The 25,388-nt window shown below is 42.2% G+C and overlaps 1 protein-coding gene across 1 annotated transcript in view; it reads left to right on the forward strand.

The window, feature by feature from the left end:
• Positions 1-25,388, forward strand: part of GRID2 (glutamate ionotropic receptor delta type subunit 2) — a 1,000,276-nt gene that overhangs the window by 892,387 nt on the left and 82,501 nt on the right. Inside the window, exon 14 of the mRNA XM_037896872.2 lies at positions 16,473-16,639. Within this exon, the coding sequence (XP_037752800.1) occupies positions 16,473-16,639 (167 nt within the window). The remainder of the gene's footprint in view (positions 1-16,472; positions 16,640-25,388) is intronic.

Here is a 25,388-nt window from a genome sequence, read left to right on the forward strand (position 1 = left end):
TGGGTGGAAGTGCTGGTCCCAGGCTAAAGGGGTTTCTAGCCTGTGTATGGAATCTTGGTGGACTGCTTGTATCGTCAGTCAGTGATTCAGATCCTAGCTAATATTGTAAGCTTAGTTTGTGTTTGTTTTTGTTTCTTATGGTAATCTACTTTGATCTGTTTGCTATCACTTATAATCACTTAAAAGTTATCTTTCTGTAGGTAATAAATATGTTTTATATTTTACTTAAAACACTGTGTGTTGCTTGAAGTGCAAAAGGGATAAATCTCAGCTCATGATCAAGGGTTAGTGCATGTCCACTTTCCTTTGTAAAAGTGGTGGACGGGTAATAAATTCATACTGATCAGGCTTTGATCAGGGCAGGATGGTACAGCTCTGGGGTCCTAGGCTGGGGAGCTGAGAATGTTTAGGCTCTAGCCTCTCTATTGTGGGTTCAAGAGTGGCTGAGCATTCATGAAGAGCATTCATGAACACAGCTGGGTGTGGTCCCTGCCTGTGGAGCTTGGTGTGAGTGCAAGCTGGAGAGCTTTGCAACTTGTCACAATGTCACAGTGCAAGAGAGAACCCAGATTGGTGACACAGAGGGCTCAGCTATACCTCAGTTCCAGGTGGCACCCCCCAGAACCCCGTCAAACTGAGAGAGGCCAGAAAAATACATTGGAGTAAAAAATCATCTGCACATAGAATGATGGTTATGCATTCCTATGGTTCTTTATACAGATCCTAAATAAAAAGAGCAATGCCTGGAACTTTCTCATGTTCTAATGCATGAGACCAAAATTAAGGAATTAAACTGAATTTAAGAACAAACCACAAGTAACTATTGTCTATCCCTAGGGTTGACTTACAGGACTCAAATGGGAGCATAGACGAAACCAATGTCCAAACTCATTTATGGTATAGATCAGCACAGCCAATGGGAAGTGTGCCTCCATACCTAAGGACTGAATTCTACCCTGAGACTTAAATAAAATCAGAGTGGGGAGCTGTCTTTAGTGGCATTGCGTTTTAAATTTTCCCATCAATAAGATCGGCACTTGCTATGGTTCATCTATGCCTGGGGAAAGGCTGAGATGCTTCCACGTAGTTTCTACAGGTGACCTTTGCTGGTGTTCAGTTAAAATGTTACTCACTAATATGTGTACCACCTAAATTGTCAGGTAAGAAGAAAAAGGCAGGGAGCCACTCGGAAGAAATGGTTCATAACCTTTTAAAGTAACACATTGCAAGTGGTTTTCTGTTCCCGCTGTGCTTTTTTTCCTTCTAGTTTTTTTCCCACTGAAACTGGCATTAGTTTCAATTACCTGTGGCTCAGCTGCATGTCAGTGATCACAGAGATCTGCTACCTTTCAGTGCTTTGCTGTGACAACTTGAAAAGATTACTAAATACATTTTCTTTTCCAATTTAGAAATTGTGTTTTTGCTTTGTCTTTACCCCGTCAACTCTAGTTATTATATTTTTGTGACTTATATAACATCATTAATTACAACAGCAAAATTCATATTTATTTTAGCAGCTGGAAGCGAAGCTAAAAATTGAGGGACAAATTCTGTTCTCAGTTACAGTGGTGTAAATCTGGAATAATAATGTTCACTTCAATGCAGTTATTCCAGGTTTACATAGTATAACTGAGAGCAATTTTACTCTCAATGCTTGATAATCTTTTCTAAAGCAATTGGCAACAAATTTACTATACAGTACCTCTTCTAAACCTGATGCAGTAACAACTGAAACTAATACACAAGCTACTGAAACCTGATATGACAATGTAATGAAAGATTAAATCTGTACTAGAGAGAGATGAAGTTAGGAGTTCTAACCCCCTGAGTCTCATTATTCAATTTCCAGCTTGGACAATTTTTAGGGATGAATCTGCTCTTTTCTATTCTATTGTACTGAAAAATAAAATATATTAATTTCGGGTCAATCAGAATCAAAAAGGAAAAAAAATTGTTTCAGGTCAAGCAAAATGTTTTCTTTTGGTTTTAAGCTAATTGAACCTTTTAAAAAATGTTTTCAATACAATTGAAGTACATCTTGAAATGAAAAGCTGTTTGGAATTAAAAAAACCCTTCCATTTAGAAAATGTCAGTGATTATTTTTTTAAAGAAAATTACTGAAACAATTTGGCAAGTTTGATGTGAATTGGCAAAATGTTTTGGTCAACCCAAATCTGCATTTTTCAGCAAAAAAAAAAATGTGGATAAAAATGTTTGCCCAGCTCTACTCATGGGTGTCATAATTTGGATGCCTTGTGCCTCCATTCTACCCTATGGGCTGAACTCCAACACCTAAACACATCTCCCATGGTGCACTGCAGTCTGCCCTCTGACCAAGTGATGCAGTGCATCATGAGTCACATAACAGCTTTAGTATGGGAGATATAGTTTGACAGAGGCCCTGGCCCACAGGAGAAAATGGGGCAAGAAGCACCAGAACTACAACTCCCATGAGGCACCATGGCACCAGAGGCGGATACAGTTTAAAGTTGAGCTCACTTGAAACAAAAGGTTTTGAGTCAGTCCAATAATCTGTAACAAAACATTTTGCTTTGGGAATGACAAACGTTTAATTCTGACCCAAATGGAAATTTTTCTGAAGTTTTCATCCCATTCAAAATTTCAGTATTTCAACTTTTTGTCCCAATTTGAGATGAAAACAAATCAAGAAATGCTAATATTTCATTGAGTTGGAAATTCCATTTTTCACTCAATTCTAATAGACAATAACCTTGGTGAGATCCTGGGACAGGAGATGATGGAGCTTACTGTGCTTCCAATCCCTTCTACTCAAGATGCTTTCTTGTGAGGCTGCTTAAAGATGGCCAGCAAACTGCCATTTAGCAACATCTGGAAATATGGAAATTTAGAATTAAGATTCTACAGATAACTTTAATTCTGCCCCCAAACCCTGCCATGTCCCATTTTAGAGAGCAGTATCTACATGATGTGAACCAGCATTTAATCTAAGTATTTCAAGTACTCTTCCCATTGCTATCTACTCTCTGTAACAGCTAAGGTCATAAAATTATTTTGGAGAATAAAGTACAGTTCCCTATGGTCTGCATCTAGTGTTTGTACCGTGGATGACTAGATATATGGTGTGTTGATGCTCAGTTTTCAGACCACGTGGATAGGAAACATAAAATTAACAGCATATGGTAGTGTTCTTCCTCTGTATAGCTATTGTAGTGGAATGGTAGATACTGGATAATATATAAAAAGAAAAGGAGTACTTGTGGCACCTTAGAGACTAACAAAAGCTCATGAAAGCTTATGCTCAAATAAATTTGTTAGTCTCTAAGGTGCCACAAGTACTCCTTTTCTTTTTGCGAATACAGACTAACACAGCTGCTACTCTGAAACCTGGATAATGCATGTAGATAGTGGACTGTGAAACAATGTCATCCCTTGACTATAATGGGTATGTGAAATGTGAGGGCAAGTGACTAATCTGTATCTTCTGTTTGTTTCTATATCTTCTGTTGTGATCATTGACACATTCCAAAAGGGTGAATCTGATGAGACTCTGTCTCTGGGTATGCGGTTCTTAATTAAATAGTGGCAATTCAGTTTGTGCACTATTTGGTCAAGAAAAGTCTGCTACAGTTGGGTGTGGGGGGGTGGCTTTTATTAAAAATGTGTGCAAAAAGCACCGTCAGTGTGTTTTTCTGAAGTAGAGGAACTACAGTAGGTAGTGTGTTCAGGGATTTTGTTTGAGTTTCCAGACTTGAATACATTTATTTTTCCCCAATCAATTTAACCTTAATTTAAACATTGGACTTCAAACATTGTTTTATTTTTTAAAATGTATACACATTTATGTAACTAGAATATTCTATTGTTTTTATAGATATTACTTTTAATTCTATGTAGCCTGTAATGTATCTTAAAATTTTTCCCCTGCGGGTTTATTTCGCTCTTTTAAAGAAGAAATACAGATTTTTTGCATATCCTGCATATTTCTTTTTGTAAATACATTTTTAAAAAATACTTTTATAATACTCAAATGGGAAACCTTGAGGTAGATAGTTACTCTTTATTTTTTTCTGCTATAAAGACTATAATTTTCTGTAATTATAAATGTATATTAAAAATGTTAAAAGTTACATGAAGCACAAGATTATATATTATTGAACTCAAATACTGTGCTAATGGAGCCTGTAGCTGCCTTCACTTTTATGAGTTGGCCCAAAGACGCTTAGAAATGCCATCAGTAAATATGAATCAACCTTATGCTTCACATCTAGTATATACACACAAAAATATAATGGATCAAATGCATGCCTGGGGTAACTCCACTGCTTTTGATAGAGTTGCATCAGGGATGAAGTTGGGACAGTGTTTATAGTCAAGGTTTCTACAAGAGGAAAAATCTTATAATGTGTAGTGATGCACAGTCTTATGGAAATAATTTTTAACAGCACTGATGTGCTGATTTCCCCTGATGTGTATAATGCGAAGTAGATTCCCTTTTTAGAGTAACTCACCTGGAATGGGTCACTAAACTGAAGAGTGGGGTCAAACGTTTTGGTCCAATAATCAATCTCTGAATTCACTTAAAATCCAGTGTCATGCATACAAACGATCCTTATAAAAAAACCATATATCTAGTTTTGTTTCTAATTTTGTATGGGGATCTTCATCAAATACACAAAACTCTTTTTAGCCTTTCTCTTACAACACTCGCACGAATGCTGATTATGTATGATGTAGAAAGAAGGGGTACAATTCATAGCTCTCGGGCTTTATACCTAGATTGACTGGAAAGCTGGGATTGCTGCTGGGGTTGGACTAGATGACCTCCTGAGGTCCCTTCCAACCCTGATATTCTATGATTCTATGATCACCATAGTAGCTGAGCTCCTGGTCCTGGCCTGTCACCCAGCAGATATGCCAGCCCAATTATCCATCCTTCCGGCCACAAAGCACCACTCCCCAACCCCTGATAGTGAGGGGCAAAGGGGAGACTGCCTCAGGGTTCTCTAGCCCCCATTCCCCTCCATGCTGTGACCACAGACTTCTCCATCGCCTGGCACTTCTCCATCGCCTGTCCTTTTAATGACATCAAAATAATAGTGTGAATATTAACTCTCTGTCTAGAGATCATTCTCCTTTAACTCATGTTAAGAACAAAGCCCATGAAATTACACACTTCCTCCATACAATTTTTTTTCTCAACCCTCCCAGGTGCTGCATGATAGAATGTGAACTGCATTCAGATTTGCCATCATTCTGAAATGGCATTATCTCCCCATGAAATTACAATATAATTTTGTGGAAATGTAGAATTCAGGAATACAAATCTGCAGTGAGCTGTGAGAGATACTACAAAGATCCTGTCTTTTTCCCTTGAGGTTTTACTTTTATTTAGTCCCTATAATTGATTGTCGTTCCTTAGCTCTTTGTCATGATGCGGAGCTGGGGGTTTTGCTGTTGGTCATATGTCTCAGAGTGGACAATTTGCAACATGCCTGTGGGAAAGCTAGAGAATCTACGCTCATCTCAGTGATGAGGCTATCAGGCTTTTAATTATCATTTTGTTCTAGAATCCACTTCCTTCTTCATTCATTGTGCCAGCCCCCACTTCCTCAACTTCCCATATAATGGGTACATAGACACGTAGCATATAATTGGCATTCCAGATACAGTACACTGTACTCTGTTAAAACTCTGTTCTCAGATCTGGATCTCATTTTCATTTTTCTTATTTTTCCTGTGTTTAAAATCTCTGCATATTGAGAGAGAAAAATACCCATGAAGATGTACTATGTGAATCTGAGAAGATAATTTTGCCCTTATGCTAGGAAGCACACACTAAAAAGGGAACCAAATTCATCTAATACTGCCAGACAACTTTACAAGCAGTTGTCACTCTCTTAGGGAATGCACTCCTCGTTACCAGATAGATAATTGTATCTTAGAGAGAGTTCGGAAGTGAGCAAAAGAAATAAATAACAATAATTGCGGGGGTTGAAAGGATTGATTTAGGATAAAAGATTAAAGAGAGCTACACGAACTATATCTAGCTTGGCTAAGTGACAAGCAAGATGGTGGAGATGTGATTACAGACTATAATATTTGAAAGATTTCAGCCCCAAAGAGGTAGAAAGATTATTTAGAGTGACACTAGGAGAAAAAACTAGAAGTGATGAAAGAAAGATGAAAATAGTAGAAGATTGAAGAAGGAAGAAATAAAATATTTATGTTCAATATCAAGAAAAAATTTCTCATAGACCTACTTGGCTAAGGAATAGTCTCCTAAAGGAAGTGGTGAAAGCTCTATTCCTTGGGACAAATAATGCAACAAAATGTACTGTGCTGTATGGAACAATACAGTATTGGTAGGTAGACGGATGACTTAGTGTGTCTCCTCAATGTCTCACTTCTGTGTCCCATAAAGAGCGGTGTCCACTGCACATACAGCTTGGGATACTCCGAGACCCTAGACATGAATCATGAAGTCTCTGCTGGAATCCAAGCTACACTATCCTTTAGGATGTAACTTCATCTTTTCACCACTGCTTCTTGGCCCTCTTGAGATGATTTGCAACCCCAGTGGACTCCAGAGGGAGAAATTGCTACACATCCCCAAACCCCAGGGCTACAATTGCCCCTGGCCTTTGTGCAGGTCATGAAGGGTGTGAAAGAGAGTTCCTTGCACGCTGTCCTCCTCCCACCATCCTTGTATATTCATGCAAGCTTCATGGACAATCTGGTTCCCTCTCTGCTCCAGAATCTTAGTTGTTAAAAAGAAGAAAATTCCTCCAGCTCTACAGCATTAAACAAAAAATGTTCCTCTCCGGTCCTTGTGTGTTTAGTCCAGAGGAGATTGATTACGCATGTGAAAGAGTGTGTCCCAAATGCAGGAGCCTCTTGCGCATTGCATCTCACAAACAAAAATCTATCATGGCATGCTTCAGTAGTTTTTATCTGTAAACAGTCTTTACAAATATCATCTAGATTGTCAAGCTCCGATCTAAATGATGTAATGACATGGTGTAATTTAATATGCTGACTTGGGTTTTAATCCTCTTTTGGGCTGCCTAGCCCCAGATGGCTTCCTTATGTTCTGTTTACTTTTTACTTAGCTATTATTTATTACTTTTGTCTCTGTACATCTATCTAGTGAATTCATCTCAATTTTACAATGTGATTGTCTAGTATGATATGGAAATGAGAGTGGAACAAGGGAGAGGAGTCAGGAGAAAAGTATCATGACTCCTCCAAGCACCCAGAGAGACCAATGGAATAGCAAGTCAGTGAAGAATCTGGTAGAACTGATAAGAACATTTTTGACGAAACATTTTACATTGGGGAAAAAGCCAATTTGTCTAAATTAAAAGTCTTTGTGGGAAAGGGTCATTACTAATAAATGTCCCATTTCAAAACAATTTTGAAAAGTTTCAAAATTTTTTAAATGTCGCATTTTGATATTTTCAAAATAAAAAATGTTTTTAGGTCAAAATGACTTTCCATTTAATAATGTAATCTAATTATTAGTTAAAGAAAGATTTTGACTTTTCATCCTGATTTGAATTGGGAATATTTTTCAAAATCTCAAATTTTCACAAGATAGGAAAACCATTTCCTACCTGGCTCTCATCTGACTGTCTCATTGCTGGATAAGTTAGTTAAAACAACTGCTGGACCTGCAACTTTTGGTGGTGGTATCGTCACTGGAAGGTGGCAGGGAGGGAGATGGAGGATGTGAACAATCAGAGAAAAGGCAACAAACCCAAATCCAGAAGAGAAATAGGGAGCACAAGAACAGTCGCAGGCAAGGTCTTTACCTCTAGTGTTCAAATGTGGTTTAGCATTTCTTGAACCTGAACACTGGTTCAGCATTTCTTGAACAATTCCAGTAGTAACTCATGAAAGAGTTCATTCTAGGGAAGTACTTTTACGGCTTATAGGCTGCAGCAAATAGAGGGTGACAGAATCAGATGCAGTTTAGAGATGACAGGTCTGTACTTTGTTGTATTTAACCACTCATGGAGAACATAATCACATACATTTGAGCAAGTCTGACATTCCATCCAGTTGAGGAAAGTGGTGCACCAATGCATTGCAGGGGTACAAATTTAACATAACATAAATTATATCCTGAGAGTATGTAAGAGACTGAGGAGAATATGTGGGAAAGGAAAAGAAAGGCATTAAATAGGAGTAAGTTCCCTGGATGGTAAAAAGATGATAAGCAGAAGTAGATGCCCTGGATGGTTGCAGTGCAATTTTCTTTGGATGCAGTACCCACAATGGAGTAGTATAGATGGAACTGATAGCACCATGTGTTAAGTTTGGCTGACACTTCCCATTATAAATTCTTGTCTTCAGTTGTTTATAACTTGGACAAACTTTAACCATTTGGGATGATGTTTTCCATGATGTAGTCTGCCTCGTGCTGAATGTTTTTTGGAAAAATTCAGCCAAAAACATGTCCGCTATTTCCAAGAGCAAGGTTAGAGAAAAATGCATTGTTTTGCCTAAGGTCAAAAATTCTAATGACGTTTTCTTTGAAAAGCTGTATTCCCCCTATGCTTTGGAGCAGGGACTTCAAAATTTGGTATAGAGGTGTCCTTTGTGTGAGGAATGTCTCTTTGGCCATCTCTGTGAAAACTTACCCAAATTTTCCAAGTTATAAGCCTTTAAAAAAATTACAGTTTGTATATGCTCAGTAGAGACTTGCTAGAGCTTTGCAGACTAAATTCCATAAAAATTCCATCTGCACTGGGCATGCTCCAGCCCAGGGCTGAGCAGGACTTTCCCTGCACTTTCAGCTCTATGCTACCACAGGGCAGGACAGGGCCAGGCACAAGAACTGAAAACAGCCTCTGCTGTTTGACCCAAGCAACTTGGAGGTAGGAGATGCCTAATACAAATTCAGAGGGGGCAAGAGGTGGCTTGTGCTGGGAGAGTAGATTGGGACAGTGGGGTGAGAGAGTGAAGTGGGAGACTGGGGAAAGGATATGGGGGCAGAGGTAGCAAGCTGCTAACTTCCCAAAAAAAAAACCACACAGCCCCCACACACGATCCACAGAGAGCAGAGGGTAAAGGGATGGGGGATTTGGGTCCCTTTGGGATATGTGGGGGAGCTGAGGAAAGGAGTTGGGTGTGGAAGGGGATGGGGCTTGCAGTGGGGGAAGATCTGGGGTGCTGGGGGCCAGGATGGATGGTATGACAGAGGGGGAGTCACACAGCTTTGGGATTGGGGTTACATGGAGGGGCCCAAGATGCGAGGCAGGACAGGGAGTCACCTGGCTGTGGGGCAGAGGATATATCAGGGAACCAGTACTTACTAGGGAATGTAACACCAACCACTACATCCTGTCTCCTCTCCTGCAATGCTGGCTGGGTTTGGCTCCTCGCTTCAAGCATTGACCTGATGGCAGGGCTGGCCAGGCCAAATTGGTGAGAGTGGTATTGTGACTCGGTGCATGGGGTCACAGCACCACTTACTCAAATTTAACCAGGCTGGCCCCCTGCCATCTTGATGTAAGGCATCGTGATGTAAGGCTGGGCCATATCTGAGTGGCACTGTGACCCCGTGCATCAGGTCGCAACCCCTGGAGCGGGGAGCTGAGCAAAGCCAGCTCTATGATCATTTGACACATTCTGGTGACCCAGTTTTGAGTCATGATCCAAGTGGAGAAACTCTGCATTAGAGCAAAATCCCTTCCAGCTCCTGGAATGGGACCTAAAATTTCTGAGTTTCATCATTCTTCTGCTCAGCAAATATCTGTGAAACCCACTGGTAAAGTGCATGTCTCATCTTTCTCTAGCACTGACCCACATAGAGGATGACAACCTATTATTGGTGTCAGTTACTCCTTTAAGTCAAGTGGGAAAGGCCAGTACAGTGGATCTAAAGGCTCCAACCCTGCTAATGAACCATGTGGGTGTCAGTATGATGCCACATGACAGAATTTCTGGGACAGGGTTCAGTTTGCTTTTCTAAAAGCATAGGAGATTACACAGAAAAAGAAGGCAGCCTTATGTAGGGCATTTCCTAACTTTTTAGTGTTTGACTTCTTAACCTTAGTAATGATCTTTTAACATCGTGTGTGTGTGTGTAATTTAATACAGGAAGTTGATATACTGGTGGATAAGATGTGAGATGTATCCTCTCCTTACAGGAGTAATGCTTGTGTTTAGATGCTACGGCCTTCTTTACATCCCAAAATTGTACCGGCTTAATTTAAATCAGTGGGGTTTTTAACCATTTTAATTAAACAGGTGCAAACCCCCTTAGTTTGGATTAAATGAGAATTATTTCAGATTAATTAAATCTTTTCCTAATTTATTTAGGTAAACCAAAATAAACCTGGTATAAACCAAAATAAGAGTATCCACGCAGCTTTAAATTCAACTGCTGCTAGGTTCTTGTGTAGGCAAGTCCTAGGATCAGTTCAAGATATGGACCCAGCTGAGGAGTATGTTCCTCTCCAGGTAGAGCTAATTCTATTTCACATGCCTGTGGCATTTACATCTTGGACAAGTGGGCCACCTAGTATTAATAGTGCTGCTGCTGTGAGGAGTGATATGTCCTGGCGGATTAACAAAGATTTCGTGTCTGGATGGCAATTATAATTGCAGATTCAGTCACAATTGTGGTGATTCACATCTACGAGCCCAAGGGCTTCACACGGACAACAAAAGTGCATCAAGTAATGCCAGAAACACCAGGGCTAGTCAACAATACTTCCGAGAGCTCCATCACCCTGGATGATAAAATAATCTTCAGAAACACAATCATTTAATTGTTTGGCTAAAACGCTGAGCAAGAAAGCTATATTAACATAGCGGAAATCACTAGTAAAAGAGGCTGCATGAACTGCCCATGTAAGATTTGCCTAGCAGATTCGACAACCTAGCAGGGTGGGCAAGGCATCTCATTTTCCATTAGTATAACTTAAGGAAGAAATCTTTCCATTAGTGTGGTCTAAGTGGAGCTTTCTTTGGAATGGTATTGTGATATGCCAGTCGTGGTCCATCTTGACAATGAAACACAGAGCTGCTACTGTGATTTTTTTTAAATGCAGGGGAAATATATCTGTAGAGCAATGCTTCCCTTTAAAAGAGTCTTGTATTTAGAATCACTGAAGCAATTTTCTATCTAGATACTTATCTGGTTCCAATCACCACAGCCTCTGAGTACCTCACAAATATTAATATATTTATTCTCATGGTATCCTTCTGAAGCAGGGAATTACTATTCCCATTTTACAGATACGGAATTTAGACAGAGATAAATAGCCAGATTTTCAAAAATACTCAGTACCCAGCAGCTCCCTTTGAGCACTTTTGAAAATCTGGCCACTCCATGTTGGTCCTAAATGAGAGTCGTGCTTTTCTGAAAATCTGTTACCAAGTGACATGTCCAAGGTCATACATGGAATCAGTGGCAGAACTGAGAATTGATGACAGATCTTCTCAGCCCTGGTCTACACTAGGACTTTAGGTCGAATTTAGCAGCGTTAAATTGATGTAAACCTGCACCCGTCCACACGATGAAGCCCTTTATTTCGACTTAAAGGGCTCTTAAAATCGATTTCCGTACTCCACCCCTGACAAGTGGATTAGCGCTTAAATCGGCCTTGCCGGGTTGAATTTGGGGTACTGTGGACACAATTCGACGGTATTGGCCTCCGGGAGCTATCCCAGAGTGCTCCATTGTGACCGCTCTGGACTGCACTCTCAACTCAGATGCACTGGCCAGGTAGACAGGAAAAGGCCCACAAACTTTTTAATCTCATTTCCTGTTTGGCCAGCATGGCAAGCTGCAGGTGACCATGCAGAGCTCATCAGCAGAGGTGACCATGATGGAGTCCCAGAATCGCAAAAGAGCTCCAGCATGGACTGAACGGGAGGTACGGGATCTGATCGCTGTATGGGGAGAGGAATCCGTGCTATCAGAACTCCGTTCCAGTTTTCGAAATGCCAAAACCTTTGTCAAAATCTCCCAGGGCATGAAGGACAGAGGCCATAACAGGGACCCGAAGCAGTGCCGCGTGAAACTGAAGGAGCTGAGGCAAGCCTACCAGAAAACCAGAGAGGCGAACGGCCGCTCCAGGTCAGAGCCCCAAACATGCCGCTTCTATGATGAGCTGCATGCCATTTTAGGGGGGTTTAGCCACCACTACCCCAGCCGTGTTGTTTGACTCCTTCCATGGAGATGGAGGCAACACGGAAGCAGGTTTTGGGGATGAAGAAGATGATGATGATGAGGTTGTAGATAGCTCACAGCAAGCAAGCGGAGAAACCGGTTTTCCCAACAGCCAGGAACTGTTTCTCACCCTGGACCTGGAGCCGAACCCACCCAAGGCTGCTTCCTGGACCCGGCAGGCGGCGAAGGGACCTCCGGTGAGTGTACCTTTTAAAATACTATACATGGTTTAAAAGCAAGCATGTGAAAGGATTACTTTGCCCTGGCATTCGCGGCTCTCCTGGATGTACTCCCAAAGCCTTTGCAAAAGGTTTCTGGGGAGGGCAGCCTTATTGCGTCCTCCATGGTAGGACACTTTACCACTCCAGTCCAGTAACATGTACTCGGGAATCATTGTACAACAAAGCATTGCAGTGTATGTTTGCTGGCGTTCAAACAACATCCGTTCTTTATCTCTCTGTGTTATCCTCAGGAGAGTGAGATATCATTCATGGTCACCTGGTTGAAATAGGGTGCTTTTCTTCAGGGGACACTCAGAGGAGCCCGTTCCTGCTGGGCTCTTTGCCTGCGGCTGAACAGAAATGTTCCCTGTTGTTAGTCACGGGGAGGGTTGAGGGGGTAGCCACGCGGTGGGGGGAGGCAAAATGTGACCTTGTAACGAAAGCACATGTGCTATGTATGTAATGTTAACAGCAAGGTTTACCCTGAAAGTGTAGCCACTGTTTTATAAAATGTGTCTTTTTTTAAATGCCGCTGTCCCTTTTTTTTTCTCCACCAGCTGCATGTGTTTCAAAGATCACAGGATCTTCTCCTTCCCAGAGGCTAGTGAAGATTAGAAAGAAAAAAAAACGCACTCGTGATGAAATGTTCTCTGAGCTCATGCTGTCCTCCCACACTGACAGAGCACAGACAAATGCGTGGAGGCAAATAATGTCAGAGTGCAGGAAAGCACAAAATGACCGGGAGGAGAGGTGGCGGGCTGAAGAGAGTAAGTGGCGGGCTGAAGACAGGGCTGAAGCGCAAATGTGGCGGCAGCGTGATGAGAGGAGGCAGGATTCAATGCTGAGGCTGCTGGAGGACCAAACCAGTATGCTCCAGTGTATGGTTGAGCTGCAGCAAAGGCAGCTGGAGCACAGACTGCCACTACAGCCCCTGTGTAACCAACCGCCCTCCTCCCCAAGTTCCATAGCCTCCACACCCAGACGCCCAAGAACGCGGTGGGGGGGCCACCGGACAACCAGCCACTCCGCCACAGAGGATTGCCCAAAAAAAAGAAGGCTGGCATTCAATAAATTTTAAAGTTGTAAACTTTTAAAGTGCTGTGTGGCATTTTCCTTCGCTCCTCCACCACCCCTCCTGGGCTACCTTGGTAGTCATCCCCCTATTTGTGTGATGAATGAATAAATAATGCATGAATGTGAAGCAACAATGACTTTATTGCCTCTGCAAGCAATGATTAAAGGGAGGAGGGGAGGGTGGTTAGCTTGCAGGGAAGTAGAGTGAACCAAGGGGCGGGGGGTTTCATCAAGGAGAAACAAAGAGAACTTTCACACCGTAGCCTGGCCAGTCATGAAACTGGTTTTCAAAGCTTCTCTGATGCGTACCGCACCCTCCTGTGCTCTTCTAACCGCCCTGGTGTCTGGCTGCACGTAACCAGCAGCCAGGTGATTTGCCTCAACCTCCCACCCTGCCATAAACGTCTCCCCCTTACTCTCACAGATATTGTGGAGCACACAGCAAGCAGTAATAACAGTGGGAATATTGGTTTCGCTGAGGTCTAAGCGAGTCAGTAAACTGTGCCAGCGCGCCTTTAAATGTCCAAATGCACATTCTACCACCATTCTGCACTTGCTCAGCCTGTAGTTGAACAGCTCCTGACTACTGTCCAGGCTGCCTGTGTATGGCTTCATGAGCCATGGCATTAAGGGGTAGGCTGGGTCCCCAAGGATACATATAGGCATTTCAACGTCCCCAACAGTTATTTTCTGGTCTGGGAATAAAGTCCCTTCCTGCAGCTTTTGAAACATACCAGAGTTCCTGAAGATGCGAGCGTCATGTACCTTTCCCGGCCATCCCACGTTGATGTTGGTGAAACGTCCCTTGTGATCCACCAGAGCTTGCAGCACTATTGAAAAGTACCCCTTGTGATTTATGTACTCGCTAGCCTGGTGCTCCGGTGCCAAGATGGGGATATGGGATCCGTCTACGGCCCCACCACAGTTAGGGAATCCCATTGCAGCAAAGCCATCCTCTATGACCTGCACATTTCCCAGGGTCGCTACCCTTGATATCAGCAGATCTTTGATTGCACTGGCTACTTGCATCACAGCAGCCCCCACAGTAGATTTGCCCACTCCAAATTGATTCCCGACTGACCGGTAGCTGTGTGGCGTTGCAAGCTTCCACAGGGCTATTGCCACTCGCTTCTCAACTGTGAGGGCTGCTCTCATCTTGGTATTCTTGCACCTCAGGGCAGGGGAAAGCAAGTCACAAAGTTCCATGAAAGTGCCCCTACGCATGCGAAAGTTTCGCAGCCACTGGGAATCGTCCCAGACCTGCAACACTATGCGGTCCCACCAGTCTGTGCTTGTTTCCCGAGCCCAGAATCGGCGTTCCACAGCATGAACCTGCCCCATTAGCACCATGATGCATGCATTGGCAGGGCCCATGCTTTCAGAGAAATCTGTGTCTATGTCCTGATCACTCACGTGACCGTGCTGACGTCGCCTCCTCGCCCGGTATCGCTCTGCCAGGTTCTGGTGCTGCATATACTGCTGGATAATGCGTGTGGTATTTAATGTGCTCCTAATTGCCAAAGTGAGCTGAGCGGCCTCCATGCTTGCCTTGGTATGGCGTCTGCACAGAAAAAAGGTGCGGAACGATTGTATGCCGTTGCCCTGACGGAAGGAGGGGCGACTGACGACATGGCTTACAGGGTTGGCTTACAGGGAATTAAAATCAACAAAGGGGGTGGCTTTACATCAAGGAGTATTTCAGGCAGGACTTCACGGAGGGTTCCAATAAGAAATGGTGCACCTAAGTTATTGTTCTTATTGGAACAATGAGGTTAGTCTGGCCTCTGATTGATACATGGCTAGATTTACCTTGCTGCACCTTCTCTGTGAGTGACTGCAGTGTGACCTAGAGGAATGAGTCCCCTAGACAGGGGATGGGGGGAAGCAAATGAGTACAAAACAAATCTGGTCTATTTCTTGTTTTGATCCACTCCATCTATCTTTTACATCTTTGGCTGGCAGCAGATGGTGCAGAAGGACTGCAAACCATCCACATCTCATGGCTGCTCGGCAGAAGACGGTGCAATACGACTGCTAGCCATCCCCATCTCTTGCCTGCCCGGCAGAAGATGGTACAGTACGACTGCTAGCAATCCGTATTGCCTGCCTGCTCACCATAAGACGGTTCAATAGGACTGACTGCAGGACTAAAGAGAATGACCTGGTCAAGTCACTCCAAACTTAGTCCCTGCGCCCATGTCTGTCCAGGCGCTCCCGGCCGACGCGGCCAGGAGCACCTCGGACATGACGATGACGGCTACCAGTCCTATTGCACCGTCTGCTGCCAGAAGGCAATGGGTTGCTGCTACTGTGTAGCAATGCAGTACCGTGTCTGCCAGCACCCAGGAGACATACTGTGACGGTTACCTGAGCGGGCTCCATGCTTGCCGTGGTATGGCGTCTGCACAGGTAATGCAGGAAAAAAGGCGCGAAACAATTGTCTGCCCGTGCTTTCACGGAGGGAGGGAGGGAACGGGGACCTGACGATATGTACCCAGAACCACCCGCGACAATGTTTTAGCCCTATCAGGCATTGGGATCTCAACCCAGAATTCCAATGGGCAGCGGAGACTGCGGGAACTGTGGGATAGCTACCCACAGTGCAACACTCCAGAAGTCAATGCTAGCCTCGGTACTGTGGAAGCACTCCGCCGAGTTAATGCACTTAATGCACTTAGAGCATTTTCTGTGGGGACACACACACTCGAATATATAAAACCAATTTCTAAAAAACCGACTTCTATAAATTCGACCTGATTTCGTAGTGTAGACATACCCTTTGTCTCAATCCATTGCCTTCACCATAAAATTATCCTACAAACAAAAGAATCAACCAGCATCAGTTGTGGCAGTGGTTTTGGGGATATGGACACTTACCTGCTGGGAACTGGACTGAAACCTCAACATTTTTTTAATCAAACAGCCTTCAGATGGTAACGAGTTTTGGTCACAACTGCCTTGTTTTGGAGTTGACAAGCTGCAGCCTTAAGCTCTTTTTCTATTTGCTACAGGTGAAATATGGGAACTATGCCTTTGTGTGGGATGCAGCAGTACTGGAATACGTGGCCATCAATGACCCAGACTGCTCCTTTTACACAGTTGGGAACACTGTCGCAGACAGGGGATATGGAATTGCACTCCAGCATGGCAGCCCCTACAGAGATGTCTTCTCGCAAAGGTAAGATTCAGGAGAGGATGGAATAGGAATTAAGGGCAGATATCTCTCAGCTGTGGAACCATTTCTAGTTGCATTTTCTTTGGGAGAAAAACTTCTTGATTTTCTAAATATACATTCACTTACTTGTGAATGTACATAAAAACAGAAAAATGTCCCACTTTGCAAAAAGAAAGGAATGAAAAAAGACACTGGAGTCACCTGGCCTTACATCATTGAACATGTCATTGAAGCAGGTAACTACCAATTGCATATTCTGATATTTTATGCTGAAGTTGATTATTCATTCCTCTAGCAGTATCATTAAAATACTTAATTTTGCTTTAGTTGCTCTCACCCCTCCTGAGAAACATCAGAGAGTTGAACTGAAATTTACTGGCAGCAAAAAAGATTTGTGGAACCTATGTTATGTGGATAGCAGGGTCCCCCACTCAGTGCTCTTGAGAAGATGTCCCCTCCCCAAAAAAAGTTACAAGTCTTTTCTAAGGAGAGAAAATAGTGTAAGAAAGTTAGGAGGTATTTCCAAAGCTTACTCAACCATTTGGAGCTGCAAAAGTGAGATCTCTAATGAGATTTCTGGTACCTATTGCTTTTGGTCAGACCAGAAATACCAACAGAATTGTCTTTATTGTGCTTTCTCAGCATTCAGTATTAACTCAAAATTGCAGATGCATGTGAAATGGGAAAAAACCCAACAATAACGAACAAACATACTTTTATAAACCACAGGAAAACTTTATTTTGTATCCAGTTTGAATTTTGGATGAAGGTCTGGGTGAATTATATGGTTCCTATTTATTCCAACCTTTTCTCCCAAACCTATTGCTAAGTATTTGTGCTTAAGGCAAATAACAGCGTTTGACACTTGCTTTGTTGGAATTTCTTTTGTGTGGCTGTCATATTGGATATCCTTCCCTATGTCATATGAATATGTTTCATTCAGGCTTGTACCCCTTGTGTTCACTTTCTTTTAATATTCAGACTATTCAGATACTGGCACAGATACCTGCAGAAAGCAAATGTCAGAGTTATAATATTGAATATTCACAGGACTGAATTTTAAATTCTCCTGTCCAAGTAATTGTGCTTGTGCATTCGTCATATAGAGAAAAGAAACAACCAGAAATAACGCTATGTGACTTATCTGACCAGTTACAACTAAGCAGCACAGTTTGATTTTTAAATATTTGCATTCACTTAATAGAGTATAATATTAAAAAATGTGGTTGTTGAATTATTTCAAGTAATACGTAGATTCAAGGAAATCGTTGTCTGCTCACAGATATTCTATGAGCAGAAAGGGACTAATATTCAGTGAATATATTATTGATTGGGAACTATTTGCCTGACTTGTGCTCTGAGATAAACTTGAATAAAAATCTAAAGTTTACAGAAGTGATGAAGAAGTTAAATGCATTGAGTTATATATCTGATTGTGTGTGTGTGTGTCTATGTGCACGTGCGTGTGTATATATATGTGTGTATGTATATGTATGTGTGTGTATGTATATACAACATTATAGGGAGTTGCTTGTCAAAAATATTGAAACTTTCCGAGAACATGACCAAGTAAGCTCAGCAGAAAATATCTAGGACTCGAGCATTGTTCACCTGATATACAGTATGCAAAATAAGCAAGGAAAAATCCTTCCTGTAATCTTTCTAAGGAATTTTCCCAGCTATCTTAGCTCTTGAATAGATACATAGAGAGGGGAGAGTGATGTGATCAGGTGCCATTCAAGGTCTTAAGTCATCTTGTTCTGAGCATTATCCACATGAGTTTGATTTTTAAGAAATGGAAACAGAGAGAAGCTGGAGACCAAGGATGAAATCCTGGCCCCACTGAAGTCACTAGGAATTTTGCCCAGTCTTGTACATTAAGGTTTTGATATCCTCAGATCAGAGTGAGCTATATGTGCAAAATAGTAGTAGTATTTTCATTTTATTAAGAGTAACTATAATTTTGTTACTGATACAATAATAGCATCTGCAAGCAGGGATATGCTTGTAAAGCATATTAGTCCCCACGGTATTAGACATGATCACCACTAGAGTTAAGAAAGAAAAATTCCCTTCCCCCTGAAACACACATTCTGAAACCTTCATATGCAATAGCCTCCCTAACTACTTTTTTTTTAACTAACAGGTTTAAAAAAAGCAAGAGTAAAACCAAATATAAGATTTTCATTAGAAATTCTGCAGATTTAAGCGTTTTGGGCTGAAAAAAATCTTTTGGCTTTCAGCACAGTGTAGAAATTGCAAACAGTAAATGAGAAAAGTAGTTCTGCTCTAAGTGGAATATCAAAATGTCTTCAAATAAGCTTTTTTTTGTGATATTATTTATTAAAATAAAAGGGTAAAAACTGGAAGCTTTAGAAAAAGAAGCAACTGGTCTTTGAATCTATGTATAGACTTTGTTCTAAGCTGAAACAAAGATATGAACAGTAAGGCTTTTGACTATTTAATGAGACTGGTTTTTAGCTGTATTCACATGTGAAGGGAACCACTCAGGGTCTCAGATAGCCATGGTGACGACCATCTGTATAATTGTATCTCTGAAACCAGTTGATTCCACTCCATCTAGAATGCAGATACAACGTAATTGAATCAAAATAATAGTGAAATCCTTCTAGGAAAGATTTGAATAATGGACCTTTCAGCTTGTCTCAATGACTTCATAATCACTTGACAGATTTTGACAAATACACCTGTCCATGCCATTAGACAACAAATCGATGTGCTCAGGTAGGTTAGAATACCCCCCCCATTTTTTTTTTTGTTGCCATTAATAGATGACCACCTGTGCACGAGCAGCCCTGTGGGCAGCACACTCGAGTTTCTTTTTTAAAGTAATGACAGGATCTTTAATACTGCGAACTACTGAATGCTACAGGAAAAGTTCCAAGAGGATGTGTCCCTTGGTTCAGTAGGAACTGTGTGCCGACATGCAACATGACACCTATCAAGAACTCTCTTCAATCCTGAGCCTTAAATCCTCCATTGTGCTCCTGGGAGGTATAAAAGTAATTGTAAATTCTTTCAGGATATGTCATAGAAGTCTATATTTCCCATGGCACTACAGCAATTGCTCAGTTCTGAGCATGTGGTGTCTGTTGTAGGTCAAGAATAAGGCAACCGCAAAATGTTCTCATCTCATTCACTTCTCCACTTTTTCTTTTACACTCAGATTTTTCAGTTCTGTGTTAGGATCCAAACGATAGATGATGATCGAGAGAGAAAAGGTAAATTTTTTATAAGTTTCAGAGGCCAGTGGCCTGATTTTCACTGAGGTAATTGGGAGCTGTCAGTGCTCAATACCTCTGAAAATCAAGTGTTAGAGGGCTTTCCCTTCACCCCCGCCCCGGTTCTTGTCATGCAGACAGAAAGCAGAAGACCAAAAGACTGAACTACAGGCAACGCGATATTTGTTGGGGTTAGTTCCAAGCCAGCATATCTATAGCTCTACATGCCGGCAGAATCTGTTTCCCAGTGATCCGTTCCCAGCTCTGACGCTGCACAGCATTGCCTGTGTCCACATTCCCACCTCCTCCTCCTTCTCCTCAGGCTGATATATACCTGTAGTGCATCCCCTAGTCACACCCCTTTCAGCTTATGGTCATGTTCCGTTTTGGAAGGTCATGAGTCTGGGGTCTTCGTCCCACATCTTTTGTATTCCATGGGAGGGATAAGGGGTGAGGTTGTGCTCTGGCCAAGGCCAGGCTTTTCTTTGGCTTCTAGTGTTTTTATGCCTCTCCCCCATCCCGCTCCTAACTGGTTGCTTGACCTTGGCTTAAGAGAAGAGCCAGGCAGCCTTCCAGTCTATGCTCATCATATATTACACTCCCACCGTATCCTGTATCACTTTAGCTGTGCTCTGTTTCTTATCTCTTTCTCATTGTACTAACAAACCCATCTGGCTGGGCAGAAGCAACACACAATATCATTATCCTTTGTTCTTCACACATATAAGTAAGGATTTAAGAGTATCAAAAGTCAAACCCAAAATTCGATCTGAGGCTGACAAACAAGGCTAAATACTAACACCAAGCTGCAATTGTTTTGTATTTTTCATACACAATAAGCAACTATGTTCTTATTTGTTGAAACAACTTTACTTTGAGATGAAGGGAAACAATGTAAGAACAAAGGTAAAGTCACCATCAGAAAGCACAGTGTGTCACTCCTCTGTAGCTTGCAGGGTCAGCTGTGCCTTGCAGAATGGCAGCTGCCTCAACAAACAGCAAACTTCTGGACGCTTAAAGTTGTACACACAACAAACAAGATCATAACAACTGTATGTATTATATTCATGACTTCAGAGGAGAAGTTCTTGGCACATGGAGCTTCAGTATTGCTACTTTGGAAACCTAACATTGCGCTTACCAGAAATGATGAAAAGTCATGATGAATTAGTGGATCAGAAGGTGAACCCAGTTCCCTTTTCTTTACAATTATAAGCAAAAGAAATAGTCTGGTAGTGATTTTCCTGGTGCCATCTTCAAAGCTTTGCTTCATGTACCTCATTCATCATGCTTTCAATAATCCAAATTTCAGATGCCTAGGAAAGAACCAGGCTTGTACATGCAGCATACTTCCTAGCACATCTGGTGTAGCTTTTGGCTGTGCTCAAAGCAGCCTGGCTCTCTCTTCTGTCATTTTTATCACTTCAGTAAACCCATGGGTCCCAGAAAGTCTCTGCCCTGTTGCGGGTAGAGATGTGTTATATAGGAAGCCTTTAAGATAAACTCCAGTTAAAGTCCCCACCTCTGAAAATGTCACCCTCTCTCCATGCTGCTCCAGCAGACCTCTGACCCTAGATGAAAAGGAGGGTTGCTATATTCTGTATACCTAGTCTCTGTGTCAGTGGATCTAGGCCAGTGGCCCAGGACTAAAAGTGGAACTATGAGAAGAGCTTATAGTCTCACCTCAGTAAAATACCTTACCAGCAAAAACTATCATTGTGCCCTTTACAACCCCACCTCAGGCAATCCATTCTCCTCCTCCCACCTCTCCACATAAGTATCCTCCTTCTCTTCCTTGCAGAGAACCTCTGACCCCCAAGTTTACAATACAACCTTACAAGTTAAACCAGTACTCCCCATAGTAGCTTATCACCAAAAATAATAACCTCCCCATAATAATGAATATGATGAAGACAGACCCTCACTATCCTAGGAAGGTTTTGTCTCGTCACATCCCACCTCACTGTATGACCAAGGTGGAATGCCCCAGGGAGTTCTATGCTGTCTAGAAAGGAGTTGCCTTGCTTATTATCTGTCTGCACCTTCCCTGCTGCATGCAGCTGGTGATGGTGGTACAGCAAAGTATGCTTTCCTTACAGGGGTGTGATGGGGTGTTCACCCCACAGTTGCCCTGAAGGGGTTAAAATAGGCTAAGAAAGGGACCAATTAACAAGACAGGCCACAGCTGAGGGGTATTGGGTGGCTTCAGTAATCCCCTGACTGAATAATGAGGAAGCCCAGCTGAGGAGGAAGGGACTGGGCTGGGTATATAAAGACAGGAAGTTGTTAGCCGAGAGGGGGCTGCAGGGAAGTAGTCTGCAGCTGCTCCCTGAGTGATGGGGGGTGTGTTTGGGGGTTACAGAGCAAAGGTAACTCCCTTAGAGGAGGAAGTTTGGGGGCTGGCAAACCTGCAGAAGTGGGGGAGCCAGAAGGTTCGGGAAGGCTCAGGGAGGAGGCAGTAAGATCCAGAATGGAACAGACCATGGCTGCTGAGGAGAGGGTCTCTGAGCTGGAACCTGGATAAGAGAGTGGGCCCAGGTTCCTCTACTAGCCACTGGGGAAGTGGACCAGCTGGGCAGTGGATAGGAAGAGGGCCTGAGCCCATTTGTAAGAAGAGACTTTAATACCCTGGAAGGGAGGACACACATGACTTTGCCAGAGGGCTAAACCAGGAACACAGGGCATCTTGCCTCGCTGAGAGCCAGGAAGAGAAGGCAGAGCTTGTGGTGAGAGGTGGAAAGGAGGTGGTGAACCTGGAATCAGCTTCTGACTAGGAGGAGGTGCACTAGCGGTGAGCAGATTCCCTGACAAGGGGTTAGGAAACTAACTGTATTGGTTGTGCCTACACTGCTCCTTGTTCGATGGTACTGGTGCTTGCGGGGCTTAAATTAATAGATACATAATAAAGTCTGAAATAAATTGAAACACAAATAGAAACACGGCTAAAAGTCTAATGCAGCTTTTTGCTTTATTATTAATTGGTGGGGGAGGGGTTAAAAGATTCTGATGCAGCTGAGCTGCAGATGGAGCACGATGAGACAGTCTTGGGGAAAGGCATTGGAGCTTTCTTAATACAGTGTGCCATTTCAGGGAAGCTGGTCACAGATAAATCACAAAACAACGACACAGTTCAGTATGATTGGCAGTTTTAGTTCAATAGATGCCCCAGGCTAGAATGTCAGAGGGATTCTGCAGGTTGGAACTGAGGTGCAATGGAAGAGCCATGCCTGAAAGCTTGTACGTCCCCTGCCTACACTGAGCATGGTCCAAGTTAGTGCAGTAATCCCTCGTCTTCATGATGAGCACTTCCTTCACAGTTATAAAAAGAAAAACTGGTTATGCAATGCAAATTGAATCCCCACTGATTGTGTAAGCCACTGCAAAGAAGCACTCTTTTCTGTATGTGTTAAAGTTGACGGTATACTTTACCCACATAACTGTTTCTTACTAATCAGCCTTTTTTTTCTTTTTTTTTGTTTGCCTTAAGCAACTGAGTTTTGACATGTAAAGGGCCAAATTATGCCCTCAAATATACATGCAGTTCCCATGGCAGTGAAAATAATGTATACTATATTGCATTCCTCGCATTATAATGTTATACTGGCAGTATTTATATATCATCACTTAAAAGTGCTCAGTTGTAAATTCAAAAAACAGTAAAACTGAAATATATTCCAGCATGTTGCTACCCTCGGTGATCTTTTCTCGTTTTGTATTTCTAACGAGTACAGAGGTTGGATTTCGGGTAGCTTAGAACCAAACTTTCCTGTAACAGACAGGCAGTGTTAGTTTGAAACTGTCAGCCCTGTTAACGTATGTTGATGCTGATGGGAGCAGGGTAATGAGGGTTCTGCCAACTCAGTGAAGCAGATGAGCAGGATGTCAGAGAGATGGGAGTTGCTCTTTGGGAGGGGGCGCAGAAAGGATCTGGAGTATGGACTGAGCAGTCCTGAAGAAGGAACTTAAGGAGCAGGCAAATCAGGGGAGAAAGCTTGAGCTAAACTTGTATAATTGTTGAACTCTGTTCATAGGATGAAATCTAGAAAGGCGGGGGCGGGGGGTTGAGGTTTTTTTAGTTGAGGTAGCATGGGAATCTTCTGTACAACAAATTGAGGGAGATTTTCAAATAGCCTAAGCCTTATAATGTATTTTTAGTGGCTGCTTTCTCTTCCTTAGTTCTTGCTTGCAACATATATGGCCTGTTTAAAGGAGGAAATGAAGTGTGTTAGAGCTGGTTTTAAACGCATTTTAAAACCAGTTCAGGCTAACGCAGTTTATCTGGCCAATGTGGATGGGATGTTAGCTGTACTTTTAAGCCCCTACTAGTGGTGTTTAGAAAGGCCATTTTTATTTGCAAAAATTAATGAAAACAATATACAATAATTTATGAGATTTTGCTGGACAATAGAACCATTCTTAAGTGATTTTTTCATTCAAGAACGGTTCTAATTTCTAGCAAAAAACACTTAACTGCAAAATCAGATCATTTTTTGAACAAATGAAAGGCTATGTGAAAAACCTCTAATTGGTAGGCTTTCATATCTTACTTCCTGTGGAGGCCCTGATAGTGGGGTCAGATTTGCCCAGACAGACCTTTGCTCTCACAATTTCAGTGGGGCTCAGTGAAGGTGTGAGGACCTGCTCTTGTGGATCAGTTTGCAGGATTTGTGACTCCTACTCTATACCATGGTTTTAATACACTACTTTAGTGCCAGACAAGCCATGTTAGCCCAAACTGATAAACCAAGGCCTTAGTCCCATTTGTGTTGACTCTGATGCCTTTTATAAAAACTCAGTGCCTTTTCCACTCCCACATTTTGTTCTTGAACATGACTTGGTTCTGCTTCATGACTAAGTGCAGGCACACACACAAAAGGATACAGCCAAGCAAAACTGTAGTCACCGCTTTATTCATAAAACACTTTGCAGAGTGCCTTTAGTAATTTGCCATTGTAACTACTTGCACATAGAGCTTTCACTGCAATACTCTGACACTGTATTTAGTTCATACTTGGACTGCTCAGCTAAAAATTCCATTTGTATGCATTTATTCTGCTTCACGTATTATGTTATCAGTCACTTTCAATATTTCAAAGTCACAGCAGTCTTTTTCTGACACACATTTCTCAGAATGAACTGCATTGATTGCTGTTATTACAGACTGCAGTTCCTGAGTAAGGGGAATGGCTTATATAGAACCAGAATATTGAAATTGCTTGATAAAACAATAGATAAAGCCACATAAATGAATATAAATGGACACTTTAAATGGACAGCAAAGAAATCCAAGTTTATAAAGCCAGCATCTGAAATTCAAAACTCATGAAGAGAAATGTAGTTAATTTTTTTAAGTAGCTATCCAGTGTACTGGAAATCACTCTGCCCCATTGCATATCAGCTAGCTAGTGAGGTATTTCTTTCAAAGGCTTTCTGATAATCAGGCACTTTAAAAGGTTCTTCTAATGGATACCATCATTGGAAAGAATTTTGGTGATCAGCACACTGCAGAG

Source organism: Chelonia mydas, chromosome 4, assembly GCF_015237465.2.
Source record: "Chelonia mydas isolate rCheMyd1 chromosome 4, rCheMyd1.pri.v2, whole genome shotgun sequence".
Lineage (NCBI taxonomy): Eukaryota > Metazoa > Chordata > Testudines > Cheloniidae > Chelonia > Chelonia mydas.